At 38.0% G+C, this 21,662-nt stretch overlaps 1 protein-coding gene across 9 annotated transcripts in view; it reads left to right on the top strand.

Moving 5' to 3' along the window:
- The window catches only part of MCF2L (MCF.2 cell line derived transforming sequence like), a 146,000-nt gene extending 124,338 nt beyond the window's left edge, over positions 1-21,662 (top strand). For 4 of the 9 annotated variants that reach the window (XM_066545305.1, XM_066545298.1, XM_066545301.1 and 1 more), the window contains exons 14-33: positions 97-167; positions 1,136-1,212; positions 2,255-2,321; positions 5,902-6,017; positions 7,045-7,114; positions 8,272-8,364; positions 8,513-8,605; positions 10,086-10,211; positions 10,824-11,045; positions 11,563-11,655; positions 12,108-12,186; positions 12,332-12,404; positions 13,235-13,350; positions 14,895-14,954; positions 15,304-15,378; positions 15,863-15,976; positions 18,211-18,338; positions 18,948-19,060; positions 19,187-19,290; positions 19,417-21,662. In XM_066545305.1, coding sequence (XP_066401402.1) covers positions 97-167; positions 1,136-1,212; positions 2,255-2,321; positions 5,902-6,017; positions 7,045-7,114; positions 8,272-8,364; positions 8,513-8,605; positions 10,086-10,211; positions 10,824-11,045; positions 11,563-11,655; positions 12,108-12,186; positions 12,332-12,404; positions 13,235-13,350; positions 14,895-14,954; positions 15,304-15,378; positions 15,863-15,976; positions 18,211-18,338; positions 18,948-19,060; positions 19,187-19,290; positions 19,417-19,511 — 1,985 coding nt within the window. In that variant the 3' untranslated portion in view covers positions 19,512-21,662. The remainder of the gene's footprint in view (positions 1-96; positions 168-1,135; positions 1,213-2,254; positions 2,322-5,901; positions 6,018-7,044; positions 7,115-8,271; positions 8,365-8,512; positions 8,606-10,085; positions 10,212-10,823; positions 11,046-11,562; positions 11,656-12,107; positions 12,187-12,331; positions 12,405-13,234; positions 13,351-14,894; positions 14,955-15,303; positions 15,379-15,862; positions 15,977-18,210; positions 18,339-18,947; positions 19,061-19,186; positions 19,291-19,416) is intronic. The other 5 variants (XM_066545302.1, XM_066545304.1, XM_066545303.1 and 2 more) reach the window with 3 other exon arrangements.

Here is a 21,662-nt window from a genome sequence, read left to right as displayed (position 1 = left end):
TAAAGAAACTTCCAGCCACAATTTGTGGTTGCATGAACATCTGTGTCAGATCTGATCCAGTTCTAACTTCTGTTTGGTTCTGGTTTACATGTTTAGGTCTCCAAAGAGAAAACATGTCCAACTCAGAAAGCAGTGCACTTCGGAGGGTAAACTACAGAAAAGCAAAGGTATTTTTGTCACTTTGCATTTTTCACACATGCACTACTTGAAATAGTCATAGTACAACAGAATATTCAGGAGCTCTCAATAAGTATGAGGGAATTCTACTGAGAAAGTGATGGCATTGTCCCAGTTGAAGTAATGCTGGTGAAACAGTCACATGGTTTAAATAGGGGCTGCTTTGTTGCTTGGCTGGTTATGAGGGAGGGTAAAGTAAATAGTTGGCAATATTAGGAAAAATGTTAGGGACAGCAAAATATTAGGTCTATGAACAGGAAACATTTTTTATTTGCCAGTAGTAATTGGCTACTCTTAAAACCATTGACAGTGAAGAAGTAGTTGTCATTGGCTCCAAGACAACTTCACCTGACCTAGTGGGTTGCCATTCCCAGGTGGGGATGGTCTTCCTGTCCTGCCTGCAGCAAGGGAAGTATCCTGACAGCAGCAACAGAAACAAGGAGTTTTTCACTGCATTAGAGAGTTGGATCAACTCAGCAAAGGTGCAGCAAAAGACAACACCAGGAGGAAGCCTGGGCCACGTGACCAGGATTGGCAACATTTGGAGAGAAAAGGGGTAGTTCAAGGAGGGCTTGAAAGCAGAACCCTTTCTTTTTTCAGCAAGCCTTAGTTAGGTTTAGGCATTACAGTAAAAGTTTTAGGATACCTTATTTTTAGCTTGGAAAACAGACTAAGGCTAGTGTTGCCTACAAGATTATGCTGGTGCTCTGATGCCTTCTTGAAAAGGGTTTTGAACCACCATCTTTTCTTAACTGGTTTTTGATGGAGAACTTTTCACATCCAAATATTGTGTGCTTCAAGACCTTCAGGGTGACTTGAATTTTTTTCACAGCATTCTTGCAAACTGCCTTCATTTTTAGTGGAGTACAGTCTTTCCATTGAAAAGTGCTGTGCACAAAGTTCTGTATTTTAAAGTGTTTTTTACTGTGATGCCATGATTATTTTTTTCCTTCTTTAGAGTGAAACAACTGAACTCCATCAAAGCAGAGGAGGATCTACAATGGATGATGAAGAAAACCTAGCTGTGTTACGACAGTAAGTATATTTTTATAAGCAAAAAGTGTGGATTTTCTCTGATTTGGTTCCAGTAAAGCCTGACTAAGGATTTGATAAAACAAGTATATTTCTCTGAAATAACACTCAGTGACTTTTGAAATGCATTGGCTATGTTCTGTGCACAGAGGAAGACATTTCTGTCTGCAGCATTATTTAGAGTTTGGGTAGTACCGGAATCTACCTTTGCTGCAGTGAGGTGATGATATGGCAGGACAACTACATATTTTCATTTCAGAGATTAAGCAGTTTTGAGTAATAAATCCCCTGTAAATCTATTGAAGGATTTGGTCTCCGTGCTTTAAGACTTTGTCTTTTTATTGGACTCTTTTTAGTCCTTTTTAGTTTTGATATGTGTTACCAAAAACCACTTTTATAAAAACTGAACAGCATGAAATATGTTAAAGAAATTACTTAGTACCACCTGCAATGCCTATGGCAGACCTTGCATTTTTACTTGTAAACTGGCTGCTTATATGGTCTGTTTACTGCTATAACCTTCTGTTACACCACACAAAATCACAAGGGAAGGAGTTTGGGGGGAAGTATGATTCAATGCTTGATCATTACGGATATTAATGCATCATCAAGATATTTAAAGGGTGCCCTAAATGTCTCTAATTTAAAATTACCAGTGTAGCTTTAAGTCTGTTTGATAATTCTATGCAGCTCCAACTCCAGCTCCTGCAGTAATTGCAAACACAGTATAACCAGACTTTATACATACAATGATAAAACACAGTACTGCTTCAATTCAGTTACTACAGCACTGAAACTGCTAGATTTTATGTTTTCCTGTTCAAACACATTTTCAAAAATTTAAATTTTTTTTTAAAATACTTATCTCTCAATATGGATATATAAAGAAATGACAGGAATATCCATGGAACATCACATTTTCCATTACCTGGAAACAGTTTTTTTATTGTCCAAAGTAAAGAAGAAAAACAGACAAAATTAATGTTGCCTCATCGCTTTACATAAGTGAATAGGCCCACCTTAACTATTGTTCTTTTGTCCACAGGCATGTAATGAATGAACTTATCGAGACTGAACGAGCATATGTGGAAGAACTTCTCTGTGTTCTTGAGGTAAAGGCTAAGTTTCTCTCTGGATGTTAATGAATCTCTTGCATTTCATGGATTCTCTTATGTTTTCCTTACCACCATAAAGCCTCTGTTTGTTTTGTCAAGCAATGTGTTCATTACATTTTTCCTTTCTCATCATATTTTCACAGAGGCAGCAATATGTGATTTTTTCCTAGAAATAGCCATACAACTAGGATTTTGTGTTAGAAAACAAAATTGAGCAGAAAATAAGATGTGCCTTAGGATTTAGGTGGAATCATAGTGAGATTTGTAATGATCATTAATTCCTGAAAAAGTTCTTTCCAGAGTCTTGGGTCAGTTCCAGGAAGGTCATGTGTCGCACAGGAACATGAATTTGTGTCAAGAGGCTCCTGTGTCAGAGGAGAAAAGTTGTTTCTTACGTCTTTCTTTGCATATCTTTAAGTTATCTTCCACATGTCTTGGGTACAACTGTGGGAACAGAATGCCTTGTAATAAAATCTCCATTTGAAATTATCAAGGAAGCAAAGGTGCTCCCTTTGTTCCACACTTATGGAGGCATGATTGCAGCACTGCTGAGTTGCTTGTAGAAATACACTGCAGTATTCTTTTTTCCTCAAGTTCAAGTCTTCAGCTATGGATGTGTCATTTTCCTGTAATCCAGTTTGATTTCAGGGAATGATGAAGTTGCAGGTAACTATGGCTGAATAATTTGAGCAGGATGAACTAGAGTTGAGACAAGTGGATATCCTTAGTGTCCATATCAATGTTAAACTCCTAAATGGGAACTGTCAAAAGTTACGGACCAGGACTAATAACTTCTGAGTACATACATTCAAGTAAGAGTAGTGTATGAGGGTTTTGGACTCTGGTCTTGGTTTTGCTAGTTTGTAAATGCTGAGCTTCCCACAGCATTTACATCCTGTGTTCAGTCCAAGTGCTGGGAGTGTTGATTACAGCAGCATGGTCACATCTGACATGCGATAATAAACCCAGGTCAGTTTGGAGTGGGCCTTAACTTTGTCCTCTGCTTTTGTATGCAATGCATCTGTACAGGTCTATTCATAAAACCATGATTTGAATAGTTTGGGGATTTTTGGTCCTTACTGGAGCATCTTTATATTCCCATTGTACTACTCTTGTTTTCCATAGAGTGCAGTAAAACTCCTGTCTTCCTAGGCCAAGTGTCTTGGTTTTGTGCCACTGTGAGTGACACTTCAGTATTCAGTGCCAGGCACACCTCTCTGTGCCTCCTTGCAGTTTGGTATCCCCCTAGCTTGAAACAGGGTGGTTGGGAGTGCCAGCAGTAATTCTGGGTCAGATACTTGCTGAGGTATGGCTCAGTGGCAGGCGTCCAGCTTTTGAAGAATTCTAGTTATTAGTCCATAGTTCTGGCTGTTCTCCCATTCCCTTTGTTTCTCCTATTCTATTAATCTTTCAATTTTTCATGTAAAATAACCTGGTATTCCTTTGTAGAGATAGTGTCTACTCTTATTATGTCCTGTTTGTTTGCCACGCATTTTCTGTCTGCCAAGGATTCCAACAGGAAAAAAGCAAGGTAGTTTCCCAAGATTGATTATTTGGAAACTGCTATAGCTTATCCATGATCAATACATTTTCTTTCATTAATAACCATGATCACCCCACTTCAGTCTGTGAATAATCTTTACTGGGAGAAGAATACTGGTCTAGTCTATTTTTAGGTATTGAATTCTACCCTTTTTTCCACTTACTTGTACTAGAGCAGCTTTCAGATGAAAGACTAAGCAATGCCTTAAACACTTTTAAAGTAAGATTAAATAATCTAAGTAAGATTAAATAATCTCTGTGGCTGCATTAAGTAGCTCTCCCTCTCTTTTCTTAAAACACAACTACTGCATAGGTACTAAAACATGAAGCTTTTTATAATAAATTTTAAATGTATATCAGCCTAAAGTGAAAAAAATTACTAAAACTTCTTGTCAATGTACGTATTTCAAGCTTTTGTTCCTTCAAAATTTGAAAGTAATGAACTCTGTCAGGCTTCCTTTCACCTGTGCTAATTCAGTACTCCTTTTTGCCAGTGCTGGCTGTGCTGCTAGGTTTGATATCATCTTGACTTAAAGTGGAAATCATTCTCTTTGTGGAGCTCTTCATCCAAAGAGCTCTTCTTGGTGGCTGCAGTAGTTATTTTCCTAGAAAAAAAATTAACTCCATTTTATCGAAATTTAAAAAAGTTTTTAAGGCTGTACAATTTTCCTTAATTTATTTATTCCACTCTCTTTTTTTCAGACTCTGCATTTTCCTGCTTGGGGGCAGGAAAAATATGAGAAAGAAACCAATGCTTAGCTCCTTATGTGATCCATTGACTTTGCCTATACCACTGGGAGGGGTTTTTTTTGGGGTTGGTTTTTTCTTTGTTTGTGTGGGGGGTTTTTTTTGTTGTTGTTGTCTTTTTTTTTTTTTTTTTTTTTTTGGTGTATGTGTGTGGTGTTTCAGGAAAAAATACCCAGAGTTTAAAAGGGCTGATTGTTCTTTTAAAAAAAATAATTCTATCTTATCCAAATGCTTGAATTCTTTAGGTTAGCTGGCTTTACCAGCTAGTTCTTCTACTTTCTGTAGTTTGGACCACATGTTGAAAATGTTGAAAATCTTAATTGTAGGTGTACTTTTACTTACCTTTTCTTTTAATTATTTAGTTTGCTTGTTTGGTGTGGCTTATTATAATCAATGTGCCTTAATGCAAGGATCGCCTTGTGTTTAAAAAATTTTAAAAATGAACAAAACCACAAAGCACAAGAGATAGAAATCTAATCCAAATCTAAAGAAGATGGAATCATCTTCCTTCAATGCCAGTATGCTAAGAAATTTATTTATATTAAGAAATCTGCTTATAATGCAGGTGTTAGATAATTCCTGCCATTTTTCTGGTTGACTGGTTGGGACTGGTTTTTTATTTAGGGTTTTTCAGTGTTTTGAGAGAAGGCAGATTAGTGACCTCAGGGCCAAAGGAGAACAGTCCTGGACTAAAGCCACTTGTGTCCTTTTCTGTGCCAGATAAACAGACAAGAGAATGTTGTCAATGTGCTTACATGACAAGTGGAGGATGTGGGAATCTAAAGCTACTCCTTTAGGTACTGAAACAAATGGAAGATTTTTAGCTTAATGGTGTCTGTTACCTGCAGAAATAACTACAGTCAGCTTATTCCTTCATAGCAATGGCTAAGACAGGCATGAAGGTTTCTGTGTGTACTGGAATTGTGACTCTAAATTCAGATGTGTAAAGTCTTAGCAAAAAAAGTATGAGCTGTAATTTGTAAGCAGTGTAGGAATGTAGAGCCTTTAGTTGGTGAAAATGATTGCAAACTTTGTTTCATCCTCACTTATCTAGAATTGCAGGATTTACTCAAGTGTCTTCCTAAAGACTCTGTGTATGTCTGAGTGGGGTGATGGGAAAACAGAATTTGTATTCTTCTTTCATGATTAATACTGATTAATACTTCTTCATGATTAATACTGAGCTCTTTCTTGTCTGTCTGTCAGCCTGAAGACAAACTGCCTTGTTAGAGAGAGAAGTACTGCAAGCAAAGGGAGATAATAATTGTGCCTCTCTCCTGTGTTGCAGGGTTATGCTGCAGAGATGGACAACCCCTTAATGGCTCATCTCATTCCACCAGAACTGCAAAATAAGAAAGATATCTTGTTTGGGAATATGGAAGAAATTTATCACTTTCACAACAGGTGAGGATTTGCATTCGGTTCTAAGAACAGCATTTGGATGAGATTCTTTACTTTGTATTTTAATTTGCCTTAGATTGCTAAAAGATCCTTACAGAGTTCTACTTGTCTATATGGCATGGCAACATTGTATTGCTTAGAAGAGGAAAAGCAAAATATCTATAGAAGATGAGCAAAGCTGTGTGAAACTGCATACATGCAACACACAGGTAGAATTTTGCATTGTGGTCATCTTTCTGAAGCAAGATATTTGGATCTGGTTACAAGATAATTAAAGTAGGTTTTATTTGAGTTTCTTTTTTTTATTACTTTTGCTATGGAAAGTGGATTATGGTTCTAAATCTAAATCTTCCATCTGATTGAGAGTGATTAATTTTATATTTCTATGGATGTATTAAATAATATATAAAATTAATATATAAAACCATATTTATTTGTATATATTAAAATATATAATGAGTGACCTCTCTGAAGCCTGAATCCTTGCTGCTAGAGAGGTATTTCTTCATAGGATAACATTTAATTTCATAGGAAAGGGAAATTGATTTTCAAGAGAAGTTAAGCATATTCAGTAGTTGTTTCTTATTCAGGCAAAACTAGAATGAATTTTTGTCACTGATTTTTTTTTGTGTGTGTGTGCATGCGTGTGTTTTGGGTTTATTTTAATTTTGGGAAGGTGGTTTTTGGGTTGTTTGGTATGTGGTGTTTGGTAGTTATTTGGAAGCAAAACCCAAACGCTTTAAACTGTACAAATCCTGCTGCTGAATACGTAAGGAAGGAAAATTAAATCCCCCTTCCTTCTCCAACCCTGTATTTGATTTCAGTTGCAGCAACAGTAAGCTGAAAAAAAATTGGTCAGAATATTTGTTCTAATTTGCTAACCCCTTTAAAGTACACGATCTAGAAGAATTATGTTTGACTTTGTAGCATTACAACTCTGTTTCCAAAAGTTTAGAAAACTAATTGCAAAACTGTGAACATTATGACAACTTTCCTAGTATGTGCTCTAAGAAAATTTTCTTTCTCATAGGATATTCTTGAGAGAACTAGAAACCTATGTGGAATACCCAGAACTCGTAGGACGGTGCTTTCTGGACCAGGTATGTGTGGCCTTTTGCTGGCACTGCATTCACAAACCTCTTTAGGGCTCATGTAGCAGTTACCACCACATCCCCTTTGTTTGTCCTGAGCATGTAATAGGTTGAGAATGTGGATGTTATTTGAGAGTTACAGATATTTTCCCCTGTGCAGCAGAATTGATTTTGTTAGGAAAAACTACCATATTGTTAAAACAAAACTGCTTTTTTAAAGTGTCAGTCAGGAAAGCATGAAGAGGAGTCATGCACTGCATTGTTTCACATCACTATAAATGGTTGGTTTACTTGGTTAGATTTCTTTAGTGGATTGTTGTTTTGTTCTTTTCCTTTTTCTTTAAAGAGTACACCTCAACAGATTAAGTCCAAGACATTTTGTTCCAAAAATAGAAGTCTATGACAAAAATAAACTTTTTTTTTAATTGGAGATGTACTAAACAATGAGTTTCACCTGTAGTGTACTAAAGACTAAATAAGAATGTGTGTATGGAAATCAGCCTATTGATGCTCTAAAGCTCCTGGGAGGAGCCATTCCTCCCTTCTGTTTACTGCCTACATCCATGGAGATGGTGTTTCCTGAAACTGAGGGATGGAGGTGCTTCTGTGCCTGATGATTTCCTGCCTTGTCTTTCCTTTACATCTGTGGTTACTACAACATTTTCAACAGTCTTTATTTCCTTTTGCTTTCAGCAAGTGCTGAAGTCATGCTATTTAATTTTTGAAGTAATAAGGGGGAGCAAGGTGCTTGATTTACCTTAGTGTGACTCCCAGTGAAAAACACATTTGTGAAAAGAAAGTAAAGGAAAAGGACAAAGTCTTTTAAAAAATCTACACAGTGGGTCTCATGGCTGGGCACACACAGAGATATTTTTCATATTGTAGTAGAAATATATTTTTAAATATAACATATGCTTCTTCATAATGTGTTTAACATTCAACTGAAGCAAAAATTAACAGGAGTGTTTTATTTTGTAAATTAGTAGCCATTACAAAATCAGTGATTTTGCAATTCCTTGAGGCATCCTAAGCAAAAAACAATGATTCAGTTTTTGGTGGTGGTGGATTCTTTCATAGCATTATTGAAAATGAAAAAAATTGTTATGAACTTTGTCTATTAAAGTCACAAGAATTCATGAACTTTTTGCTTGTCTCCCCGATTCCAGATGGAAGACTTCCAGATTTATGAGAAATACTGTCAAAATAAACCTCGATCTGAAAGTTTGTGGAGGCAGTTTTCAGACTCTGTATTTTTCCAGGTATGCTTACTTGAATCCCTAAAATAATGGTGGCTTTGGTTTTGTTGGGGTCTGGGTTTTTTGTTTAGTTTATTTTTACTGAACCTTCTCAAGACCAAATAGCACAAATACTGATTAGTGTCCTGATGAAATCCAACACTGATTACAGGAATGTCAAAGGAAACTCGACCACAAGCTCAGTTTGGACTCATACTTGCTGAAACCTGTTCAAAGAATAACCAAATACCAATTATTGCTGAAGGTAAGTATTACTAAACATTAATGCTAAGCACATTTTGTGCATTTTTTTTTTTGAATGCTGCTTCTCTCATCCTGCTGGAGGGAAACCTAAGAGTTAATGAGCAGAAATGGAAACACACAAATCTCTGTTCATCAGTTTTCAGCTCAATTCTTTTTTCTTTCAGTCAAAAAACTTCTAATAAGCAAACATTGCACAGAGACATCTTGTGTAACTACCTTTGCCCTTAGATTGCAGCTGAAAAGAAGGTGGAAAGTTGATGAGGGGAAAACAGAAGGTCCAAGAAAACCTTGAAACAAAGATGACAGAGTATCTGAAGGACTTCAATTATAGTCACCCCACCTGTATTGCAGGAACTTGCCTTGCTGTATTCTAGGAAATGCACTTGAGAGTGAGCACTGTATGGTGTTTGTATGAAGGATGCTGTTGTGACTCACTTAAATATGCTATACTGAGAGAGCAAAATAACAGCAATATACTACCATAAATTTATTTAAAGTATTATATAACATTTTGCCATATTTGAAATAAGAAATATTTCTCACAAAGACATGTTACAATTCTTGTATTTAACAGTAGCTTAAAAATTCACCTCAAACCAGATTTACTCTGGAGTTAAAACTGAGCTGTTAACAGCCTTTAAAGAATTAATTACTTTAGTCTTGTGTAAAAAGAGGAGACTTATAAAGGTTTTTTACTTAAAATAACTTCCTACAATCCATGAGTAAATTCTTATTTTCATACTGTGAAGTCGGAGGAATTCCACATGAACTTGCTGCTGTGTTTATCTGTATCAAATTGGAAGATGCTGCTTCACCTTCACCAATAATCCCTTTAGAGAAGGGATTCCTTTTTAAATGTGTAGACAATACCCAGTGCAGTAAGTTTAAATCTGTTACTAGCATGACAGGCCTTGCCATAATTAAAAGAGTAAATGAAATTTGACTATGTTTTTAAATTTGTTTTGAAAAGTAACAAATGAAATTTGGGCTGTACTAAACAATGAGTTTCACCTGTAGTGTACTAAAGACTAAATAAGAATGTGTGTATGGAAATCAGCCTATTGATGCTCTAACAATCCTTTTTGTTAGAGGAATGTTGGCTTGGTTTTGGTTTTTTGGGTTTTTTTGCAATTGTGATGAAAATGACGTTTGCAAAATTAGTCTTGTAAAGTTCTTACATACAGCTTACAAAACCTCTAGATGAACAAAATATATTTGGCTAATGAGCAGGAGAAATGAGAAGTAAATCTTTAGGATCTATTGAGTTCCAGCCACTATTGAACTACCTAGATTATATGGTATAAAGCTCACTTTGCTAACTTTAAATTCACAGAATCATAGAATGGTTTTGGTTGGAAGGGACCCTAAAGATCCTCTCATTCCAACCCCCCCTGTCTAAAATTCAGTGTTAAAATTTGGACATTCCTAGTTGCTACTGTTTCAAAAGCTAGGTAAATGTGTTGTCATTCCCTTGCACTCAGGAAATGCTGAAGTACAGTAAGAACTGTGAAGGTGCTGAAGATCTTCAGGAAGCACTAACATCTATCCTGGGCATTCTTAAAGCAGTTAATGATTCTATGCACCAGATAGCCATTACAGGCTATGATGTGAGTAGCAGTATTTTACTTACTTTTAACTTTATTTTCATTTCTTTTTTAGCTATATGTACAGCATGCCCTATACTGTGTAGTAATAATGAGAAGAGTGTTTTACAAAACATGCCTTTAAACTTAATTGTGTAATGAAAATAATAGGAAAGGGATCTCTTTATACTCTTTTGAAGTTTTCCTGCTATGACTAATATTTTCCTTTGTCTGTCTAAGTTGGTTTTTTCTTTGATCTTTGTGTAAAACTACACCCAAAACTTTCAGTTCCCAAAAAAATAACAAACCCCAAAACAATACATAAGCAGATTTGGAGCAGAGGGAAGCAAAATACAAAGCATGTATTTTGCTTCCCTCACTCTATGTGTAGTTCTCTGTGCCTCTGCTACTGGTACTCTTGACTGTAAAATCCTGCCTGAGCAGTGATGGCCAGTGAAAATTATATGGAGAAATTCAACACTGATTTCATTGCATTTCCAAATCCAACATAAACACTGAGATGAGAGATTATTGGGAACAACAGACTTCTAAAGACCTGTTCAGAGTCTGTATTGAAATCTGATGTTATCTCTGTAGTTACAAATATCACTGTTTTTTGGGTTTTTTTTGTTCCAGGGAAACCTGAATGAGCTGGGCAAGCTTTTAATGCAGGGATCCTTCAATGTCTGGACTGATCATAAAAAGGGTCACACAAAGGTGAAGGATTTGGCACGCTTCAAGCCAATGCAGCGACACCTCTTCCTCCATGAGAAAGCAGTGCTGTTCTGTAAGAAGCGAGAAGAAAATGGAGAGGGATATGAGAAAGCACCTTCTTATAGCTACAAACACTCCTTAAATGTAAGACACTGATCAGTCCTGATGGTCAGGGTACTGAGGGCTTAGCCTGCAGTAATATTCTAGTTGTATCTGCAAACCTGTGTTGCAGCATTGTACTGGGAACTTCACTCCTTCAGACAAACCTGACTGGTGCTGCAGGTCTGTGTTGTTTTGTGTTGCTGTCTGTCCAGCTGAATGGCAGTTGCATTAATCACACAGAAAACATAGGGAAAGGTAATGTGAAAATCATGAAGGGTTTGTTGGTCTGGATTTTAAAAGCAACATTTTACAAGTCAGTCTCAATCTAATGTACCTAAACCCTTCTTCCCTCCAAAGTAGCCAGGCTGATACAAAGCACCAAATCTCTTGTCTCCAATACACAGATCACAAATTGTTAACTATTCTTTTCCTTGTGCAAGAAGCCAGATGGGGTTTTCCTTTTCAGAAATAAGGTACCACAGAATACCAGTAGCTTCCCTCTTCTGTTTTTAACATAATTGCAATGCAGTAGGTCAGCTTCTGTTCTCTTTGCTTCCAGATGGCTGCAGTTGGAATAACAGAAAATGTCAAAGGTGATGCAAAAAAATTTGAAATCTGGTATAATGCACGGGAAGAAGTTTACATTGTACAGGTAAATGGCATGGCCCTACATTCAAAAAATAAAAAAATAGAGAGAAAGAGAACAGGACCTAGTCCTAAGAAGATCTGGAGATTTCTTTTCCTGTTATATCACTAATAGAGTGTGATGAAGGAAATGTAGAGAAAAGAAAGAAAACCTAAATCATATTTCAATGGAAAGAGACTTGTGGGGGAAAAAATAATCACATCTTGCAATGTCCATGGAGGAAATTGTATGCACCATTACTATGGCTGTCACTGGAGTAGTGGATGGCTTGGGAGATGGGGTTTGACTGCAGCACAGCCTCTGCCTCTGCCTGCTCCAGTTTCTGGTCACAGAAGCACTGGAGAGGGAGCTTTGTCTGTCCCTCTTGAATGATTTCTCTGAGGCTATGCTTTGGCATGTAACTATTTGTGTAATAACTATTCTGTGCTTGATGGCTGATTGTATTTATTTTTGGGTAGGCTCCAACCCCTGAAGTTAAAGCTACTTGGGTAAATGAAATAAGAAAAGTGCTAACAAGTCAACTGCAGGCATGCAGAGGTAAAACACTTTGGAGATTCTCTTCTTTATTTGTCAATTTTTTTAAAATCTATTTTTTCTTTGATCTTCAGATCCTGCCCTGTAGATCTTCCTGTTGTAGGACACAAATTGATTTTAATAGTTCTTTTTCTTTCCTCCATTTCAGAAGCTAGTCAGCACAGGACACTAGAACAAACACAGAGCTTACCTCTACCACTACCAGCATCATCTTGTGCAAGGTAAGTGTGTTGTCACATCATATTGTGAATATACTAATACATATGATTTTCAGCTCTTCATTGCTCCTACCCCTTTATACTGGTCTTTGTGTTTTAAGGTTTTGGTTTAGTTCTCTTCCTACTAGAAAGCTGTAAAGCCTGGAGTTTATACATCTCCAGAACTGTTAAACTGAGCAGCAGTGGCATGTGTTTTGCCAGTTGATAGAGAATGCCACAAAAATGTTATTTTCTGCACCAGCCAAAATCCCGGTGGTATTATGTGTTTGCTTGTTGAGTAGCTGATTATATACATTATGGTCCAGATAAGAGAGTTTGATGCAACAGCTTTTTTCTTCCTTCACTGTTCTTTTTCTTTACTTTTTCTTCCTTTTCCAATGTCATGTTGCCTTCTTTTTTGTCCTTTTCACTGCAGTATCTTTTCTCTGTCTCTTGTTCTTTTACTCCAATTTTTTTTTTTTTTTAACTGAAGTAATGTGTAATTTCTCCAATGTCCAATGTCCCAGTTTCTGGGTGAACTTTTTTCTTCTTTTCTCTGTCCTTCACCATACCAACCTATATATTCTTCTGTTCCCATCTGTTGTTCTGCCCTTGCCTGACATCTCTCTTTAATCCTCTGCTACTCAGTCTGGTTTTCCACATGTGTGGGTATATACCTATCCACAAGCCCATGTGCTCATGTCCATATGGTGTGTGCTCAAATATATATTGGTAACTCTCTGCCCTGCATTTCTGATGCATCTACTTTTTGGTCAGGGAGAATTTCCCAGATACATTGGATTTGTAAAAGCCTGTGATTGGATTGATTGTCTTCATTCTCTTGTAATAAACAGTCCTTCACGAAACCACATCAGAAATACCAAAAAAACGGAGGAGAAAAAAGCTGATCTCACAAGTCTAGAAGGTTGTGGCACTACAGTAGCACCAAAGTATCCTGAGAAAGGCAAAGGTGAGTTTGCCCATACATGTTGTGGTCTTTAATTGCAAGGAGCATGCCTGCACTGCAGATGCACAGGCAGATCCACCAGCAGAGTAGCCATGGTAGTGCAGGGGAGCCAGCAGGACTCCTGAACCAGCAGGGCTTTGCTGTTTTCAGCCCTAGGGCAGCCCACCCACAAAGTGCTGCTGGTCCCATCTGCCCTTAGCTTGGGATTATTTCTGCACTCCAGTGTGTGGTGTGGACAGGCCCAAAGCCATCTTGAATGGATGGTGGCCAAAGGCAGGTGGGAACTCTTTGTTCCCGAGGCCGAAGTCTGCAGTAGGTCTTCTCTTAAAGCTGCCCAGCTTCTCAAGGGTTCTCTTTCTCTGAAAAAAATTCTTGGCATTACTTGACATAAGAGGGAATTTTTTTGTTCTTTTTTTCTCTTTATTTTTTTTCCCATCATGGAAATTATTTATTGAACCACTGGTAGTACAAGCCCTTGCACAGCAAGAACAACTGGACACTTGTGTTGTACCTGGACTTTCAGTTGTCCCTTCTCATTCTAACAAGCAGGTTCCCTGGCATAGCTGCAAATGACTTTTTGCCTTGATCTTTTCATGGCCTTCTCCCTTTTCTTTCTGTGTCTCTCTCTTCCTTTGTAGACAACACTAGCTCTACCTCAGAATGCTCTGTACTGTCAAAAAAGCGCTTTATGCTGCAGGGCTTTACTAACCTCAAAAGTCAGAAAGGTAACTTAAAAAAAAGGCTAGAGTGTTTTCTGTGTAAGGCTGTAATTGAAGCATCACCTTGTGTGTGTGTGTAGTGTGATAGGTTTTCAGTGTGCACACTAGCTTGTTCTTCCAAGGTCAAGCTAGGTTCCTTAGTCGGTGCCTCTGACAGGGAGATTTCAAGGGAAGCCAGCTCCAGAGTGGGAGGGGGAGATGCAGCTAGGAAAACTGGGGCTATGGAGAGGCAAGAGAAGGAGTGTGGTTTCCACACTCACTATCAAGGCCAAGGATGAGGTTTATAGTACCCCATTTCTGTAAAAAAACTAGAGGAAGGAAATTGTCTTCTGACCAGACACCTGGCCTGCTCCTAGCTTCAGTGGATCTGCCCCAAATGCACTTGTACTTGGCAAAAAGGAATCAAGGTGATTCTGTGAAGGTTTTATAGAGGATTTTTTATTGGCATCCTTGCTAACAAAATTCTCAAAGCATAAATAACTACAGCAGAATATGTCTGACAATGTTGTTTTGCTGGATAGAAATATAAGTAAGAATTTCCTCTTCTTCCTTGCTTCTTTTTTCCTAAAACAGCAAAAAGTGTTTTGAGACTTTTCTTGCTTCCTCCTGCCAAGTAATCTCACTGGTACAGTCACTACTTCCTTTGAAGAGCTGTCTTTGAACAGTCTGAAATGCATTAAGATGATGGCACTTGAGCATGGTATTTTTTTCCCTGTCAGAATGCCTGTTTAAAACCCAATTACCTTTGAGTTCTTTCTGGAGAGACTCTAGGGTGGTTTATCTAATGCTATTGAGGTGAGCACTAATGTCCCATGCTTGCCTTGACAGAAACTCCATCTCCTTCTGCTAAAAGCCAGACATTGCCAATGATCCTTCTTACAGGACCAGGTATTGCTGTAGCACTAGATTTACACAAAAATGATTGCTTAATTTGGTAATGTTTGTCTGAAATTGAAGTTAATTGTATTCAGTTGATGCCTAGTCAATTTAGGAAAGTTTACATATATTTCCATCTATTACTGTAAAATAAATTTCTCCATTTATCTTCAAATATCTACTTGTAAATAGTTAATTCCTTCTGCTGCCATGCACCAGTGACAGCTAAAAAATTATTACAGAAATCCACTTGTTTTCCAGTGTAAACTCAAAGGTATTTAGCATGCAATCCACCTATTCTCTTTTTTCCAGTTCTTCAATATCTCTCTTCTGTGTTTTTTACCTATTCATCCTCCTGCAGCTTCTCCTACCAGTCCTGACAAAAAAGCCAAACGGCACGAAGTAGTGAGTGACCCAACTCCTTTTGGTTTAAGAGGTACAGTGATGCCACTTGTACTCCACAAGTACCCACATATCCCTCGTGTAATCTGTTACATCAGAGTGCTGAGAATACCTGTGTGATGCTGCTGTGTGTAGGAGTATTGACATCAGCTATGTTTTTCCAAGTGGATCTATATATACTGGTTTTGATAGCACAACTGGTTGAAGTTTTACCTTGGTTTAAATAAAGTAGTATATGGGTAACTAGTTTTTAGAAGACAGGGGGAAAGAGATGTGTTGCTGAAGAGAGAGCCAGAAGTCTTGTGTTTAATGGAATTACAGGGCTCTCCAGCTACTCTGCCACCATGGTTTTCCAAGTGTCTTGCCTTGTCTGTGGAAATGGTGCAAGCTCAGCTGCTGTGCTGGGAAAACTGCAACACCATTCACTTGCAGAGCAGCAGGCAGTGTATTGCTGGGCTAGACAAGTGCAGAAACACCACAAGGGTGCATATGAGAGTTACAAGGTTATTCTTCTGCAGGTGGCAGGCAAAACTCAGAGATCTCCAGGCACCATGGGAATCCTGAGGGCCCAAAAATGTCTGAAAGAAAAGTGTGCTCTATGGCCTTTTCCTCAGGTGCTGGAATTTTCCAAGGTAGAGAGTCCTAGATCATTGCTGATTTACTGGAAAATTATTGTGTCCTTGGAACAGGTTTATCTGGTTTGGTGTTCTGTCCAATCTAGAGTAAGAAGCATCTTACTTTATGAAAAACTGCTAAACCAAGTAAATCAATTTAAAACATCTACTAACTCCTCCTTCTGTCTTGCACTTTCCAACCTCTTTTCTTTATCTCTGGCACTTTATCTCTTCTCCTTCCTCTCAAAGAGGGATAAGCAGGGAGCTGACCCAGGCATTTTGGGATGAAACTGTGCCAGGTGATGGCCACAGCAGAGCTCATGGCCCCTATTCATTTCCTTTCACTGCTGTATTGCTCTGATTTATGCTGAGCTCAAGGAATATGAATTAGTGTCAGAATTACATGTTGTAGGCTGATCATAGCTCTTTGAAGAAACCTGTTAGATTATTTCTGAAGAGAAGCAGTTAATGAATTCTTGGTTTCCCTGGCATCATTATATCTAAAATAATTTCTGAATAACCTTGTCATTTCTCAGGAGTGTCTACCCTTTTCCTACCTTCCCTGCCTTTATAGGGAGCTCTGATGTAGTCCCACCCTGGAGAACACACACACAGATGAAATGTACATGCATCATTTCAGTCCCATAGTTTGCTAATGTGAATTCTACCATTACTGACCACCTCCCTTCCCAGCAGGAGATGGGCTTTTATAGAGACTTGTTAATTGTAGAGTTCCAGCTTGTATCAGGAGGAGTATCCTTGGTATGGCAAGATGAGGCCAGTCTGCTCTGAGCACATCAGGACAATATAAAAAAAGAAAGATGCTGAGGAAAAAGAGCTGTTACCCAAAATGTACCCAAGCTGTTACCCAGTGAGTATGAGGTTACAGGCACTTAGAGTGATTTTACTTTCTTTTTCTTCTGTGCAACCCATTGGTACTGTTTCTAGTGAGAGCTTGGAACAATTAGGAGAAAACAATTTTTTTTTTGTTGCATTGTTCCTAACTTAGAAATAACAGAAATGGTTTCAGCTTTGTCCAACAAGCCAACTACAAGATGTAAGATTCCAAGGAAATTTTCATGGAATACAGCAGAAATTTATTACTCAGTTTCTTCACAGAAAGTTCATTCTTAACCCTCAACAGGGCCAAATGGGTCAGTACTTCCAATCTTGTGCAGGTCACTGTTTGGTGTGCTCTGGGTGTGATTCCTTTCTATGACTTCTTTGGCTTTATTCTGATGCTGCTCAGGTTTTTCCTAATGCACTGGCATGACCAGCTGTGTGTCAAATGTCTCAAGAGCAGTGCAAAGCAAAAATGCTGGTGCTTTCTCAATTCAACAAATAGTTACATGAAATGGAAGGTCTGTTCTTCCTTTCATTCTTTTCATTGAGTTTCACTGTTGTTACTATTTGGCTTGAAACAAAATCTTGCTTACAAATACTTGTCTCTTTTATTATGACTTTTTTTCATTATAAGCTCAACACATTTATTAGCAGCTGCTGAACTCGGTGTAAAACATCCCACTAATAAAACGTAATGCACCTAATTTGGAAGAGGATTTTGTTCACTCTGAATATGATTCAGCTTTATGAATAAATTAAATGCTTCACCCTGAGAGAGAAAAAGCAGTAAATGACAGCCAGGAGATTGTTGTTGGGGTGTTTGGTGCAGTGACTTAACACCAAGATAGTTCAGAGCACTTTTTTTTGTGTCAGCCTGAACACTTGAATATTGGGCTGCCTTGTCGGGTGAAGTACAGAGTGCTTGTAACTTGTGTGGAAATTTTGGACAGTGTGAAGGAGACAATGCTTATCTATCCCTTATTCCAGCAAGCTGGTTAGGTTGCTTTGGGTGACAACCCTGTTTGTTCAACCTTTTCCCAAAAAGTGTATATTCCTGTCTTCTGCTTCCTCCCAAGAAAAAAAGATAATCTATCCCTCGTTTATCTTTGTATAACATATATTTATTATACAAATATTTTTATATATTTGCTTTTCAGTTGGAAATTTGCATTCTCTCCATTAATTTCCCTTTACATAAATCCAAAGGGCTAAATTCACTGCCAATGCATTTCCACAACTCTGCTTACTCGGATGGAAGCAGGCCAGCTTTTGCCAGCAGTGAATTTCACCCAGTGACTGTAATAACCTCCCTGTGTCAGTTTTTCTCCTGTTCATGTTGAGCTTTTCAGTGGGGAGAACATTTCTCCCAGTCAGTGGCTCAGTTAACTGTTGGCTGTTCCTTCCCCAAGGCTGGGCCAAACCATCCCATTCTCTTGATGCATCCGAAGAAAATGACGGCTGGTCTAGTGCCGAAGAAGCGCTGAATTCATCGGATGCGGAGGAAGAAGGAGCGGGAGGGGCAGGCGAGATCAAGCTGGTAACCAGGAATGCTTTCCTATGGAGCTGAGCAAGGGCTGCCAGCACAGTATGTGAGGGGGGATACAGGAGTGCTTTGGAAGCTGCAGGAGGGACAGTGTCTGCCTTGAAATGCTCAGCTGGGCAATATTCCCAGGGCAGTGGAGAGAACTCCTTCTCTCAAATCAGCCTGGTGTTTGTACCTTGGAGGTCCCTCTGTGCCTTTGCACACCTGCAGCCCAGCGAGTCGTGGCTGCCTGTGCCATGATGCAGCAATCAGGTGACAACAGCTTCAGTGACCATGTCAATAGACTTCCATACAGATGCCATGGCGTGCATTTGCCAGGTTTTCTGCTTCTTTTGGTTTTATTTTCTGTAGCCATATGAGTTAATTGTTGTAGTGGGAACATTTCACTGAATGTTTTTCAGGATATGAAAATTAATGTATTGAATTTGCATGTAATTAATCAGCAGAATTTTAATGCCCCAGTATGTATATTTTCACCATCTTCACCATCTTCAGTACATGGGGAAGAAGGGAAAAGTATTATAATTACATAACAAAAGCTGCAACATACCTTAAAGTACTCAACAGAAATATTTTGTTTTCTTTCCTCTTGTGTGCATTTAGACTCCTGGTAAATATACAGTTGTGACTGATTATGACAAAGGAGTTTCTGAAGAATTTACAGTGAAAAGTGGAGATCTAGTTCAACTGATTCGTGAAGGGGAGGATGGACTTTGGTACGCAGATCTGTGTTTGGAAATTTTTATACGCAGAACTGTGTTTAGAAGGCAGATGTTTAGGGCAAAACTTCTAAAGGCATCAAATGAACAAGTCTGACTTCTAATTTTTTATATTTTTTTTAGGTTTGTAAAGAACCTGAGCAGTGGTAGAGAAGGTTGGATTCCAGCAAGCAATCTGCTGATGCTCATAGGCAACTCAAAATCAGCTCAATCTTTAAGCAGCTCTGGTAGGCTATATATTTTAACTGAGATGATTGTCTCTTTGAAGATTCCTATTATCAAAGAAAGTAATGAAAAACAACCACTATATAACATTTTCTTGTTTGTTTTTTTCTCTACCTTTCTTTTCCCAGAATCAGGCACTGCCTCCAGCAATTTGAGCACATCATCAAGTTGCAGTGATAGCTGCAATGTCAGTAGCACCAGCTTCTCTGACATTAAAGGCTAATATGACATGATTATCCCACCTCCCTGGAAGGTAAATCTGGAGATTGTAATTTACTGCAGAGTTCTGGACATTGGACTTCATTGGAGAACCACCAGTACTGTGCTGCCAGCTCTGAGTATTTTTAGTGGTGGCTTTTACAGGTTCTCCCAGAGGATCCCAATGAAAAGTGCATGGAATGTGAAGTTGTAAATAAAAGTTAAATGATTTGAAATAGGATTTTGTAGAGGTTTCTGCTCTGAAGAGCTGTTAGCATCAAGCGTGTTTTCTCCTTGACACACGATCAGGTTTCTGCAGAACTGTATCTTTATGTAACAGCCAGAATCTGAATGTGAGCAAACAAAATGTGTTCAATGCTAAATGCTCATTGTAAACAAATAACATAGCAATCACTGTACAGGATAGGTATGAGGAAAATAAATCCAAGTTTACAATTTCTTCTCCCCAAGAAACCCTTTCTCCAAGGACATACCTCGGTCAATGCAGTGAATGGGACTCCCATGACAACCAGGAGGGAGGTTTGGTTCACCCTTTCCTCTTGGATTTTCAGGATATTCTTCTGCTCCCTAGAGGCTGGGATGCAGATATGACCAATTCACTGGCCACAGCAACATCAAGAGAAACTATTACTTTTTCCTTTCCAACGTTTTAGTGACATGTGCAATAGAATAGCCCTTTTTTTTGTTTGGCCTCACAACCAAATTCTTTACCGAGATCACTGTTTACATAGCCTTGGCAATTCAGTAGTATATTTTTCCTTATGCAGGTGCACAATGAAACACTAATGTTCTTATTCACTAAATGATTTTTTAATAAACAGTAATTGCATGGTTACTTTCAGCTCTCACAACATGCAGTTACAGGCAGAGGAAACTATTGTTACCGCACTATGGGTCAAGAGCCTTCCTTCAAACAAACCTATGAGGGCTAGAAATCCAACATAGTTTTAGTCCACAGTGTTTGTTCCAGATTAATTGAAAGATAAAAAAAACCCAATTACATAATTTTTCTATAGAAGTGGAGCAAAGGAGAAAAAAATAAAGAGTCAGATTTATATCACAGATGAATATTTTAAAGTTTTTTAAAGGAAGGGTGATGCTAAATTTACCATTTTTCAGGGTATGATGCAAACCAATGTTGTAAATTTTCACTTAGTCAGACATTCTTTGCACACCATCCTTACAAACAGTACAAAACTAAGTGCATATATACAATACTGTATTAATTCCTGTCCATCTCTCAAATATTTTTGCTTATATGAAAACAGGTTTTTAACTGATTCATGCACCAAATTATTTTCAAATAATGGGGACATGAAGAGCATAACTTTTCAGAAGCACTAAGCACAGCAGATTATGTCAATGGGAACTGCTGTTAATCATCAGACTCACTGATGGCTGAGCCCTGAATTCTCTCTTTATGCCAGAATTTTATGTTTTAGAGGCTTCAGATTAAATGACAAACACTCCTTGGAATGATGCAGAAGCAACCCTACCCCAGAGGCAATCAAAATGCAGCTGGCCACGGTCAGCACAAATCGAAGCATGTATATACACACACATAAATGTATGCACAGATACATGTGCATGTATGTGCTTGTGTGTATATATCTGCCTGTGTAGATATGTATATGTGTGTAGATATGATGTATCAATGTAAAAGATGTATTTATAGTCTTCATGCTGCTGAATGTGTCACTTTACAATTCATAAATACTTAGTTTTCTTGCAGTACTGCAATATAAATGCTGATCAGGGTTTTACTTCAGGCATCTTTTTCAATATGGAAATCCTCTGGTCTTTTTTTTATTATTCCATATAATACTGTGCTGACCAGGAATATTTAGTCTGATATTTAACAATGGAATAGCAACATGAGATTCAGCTTTTCTTCATCTATGTAAGTTATTTTGTAAATTATCTGTAACATAATTTACTTATATATTGCTGTCATTGCTTGGATGAGACTGTTGTTTCATTTCTCACTGCAGCCTCATTTGTGTTATTTCAATGGTTTTTCCACATCACTGCACTTTAATACAACCCATTTCACCATTTCCTTTTTTACTGCTGTTGTGAATTAGAAGTTCAAAGTCAGAGGTCTCTACTGTAATTAATTTGAATAAATTTCAGCGCTTCTTGCTGAATGCCTTTA

Source organism: Molothrus aeneus, chromosome 2 (genome assembly GCF_037042795.1).
Source record: "Molothrus aeneus isolate 106 chromosome 2, BPBGC_Maene_1.0, whole genome shotgun sequence".
Taxonomy (NCBI): Eukaryota; Metazoa; Chordata; class Aves; order Passeriformes; family Icteridae; genus Molothrus; species Molothrus aeneus.
The sequence above is the reverse complement of the archived record's forward strand: the minus strand, read 5'-3'. Positions and strand labels throughout refer to the sequence as shown.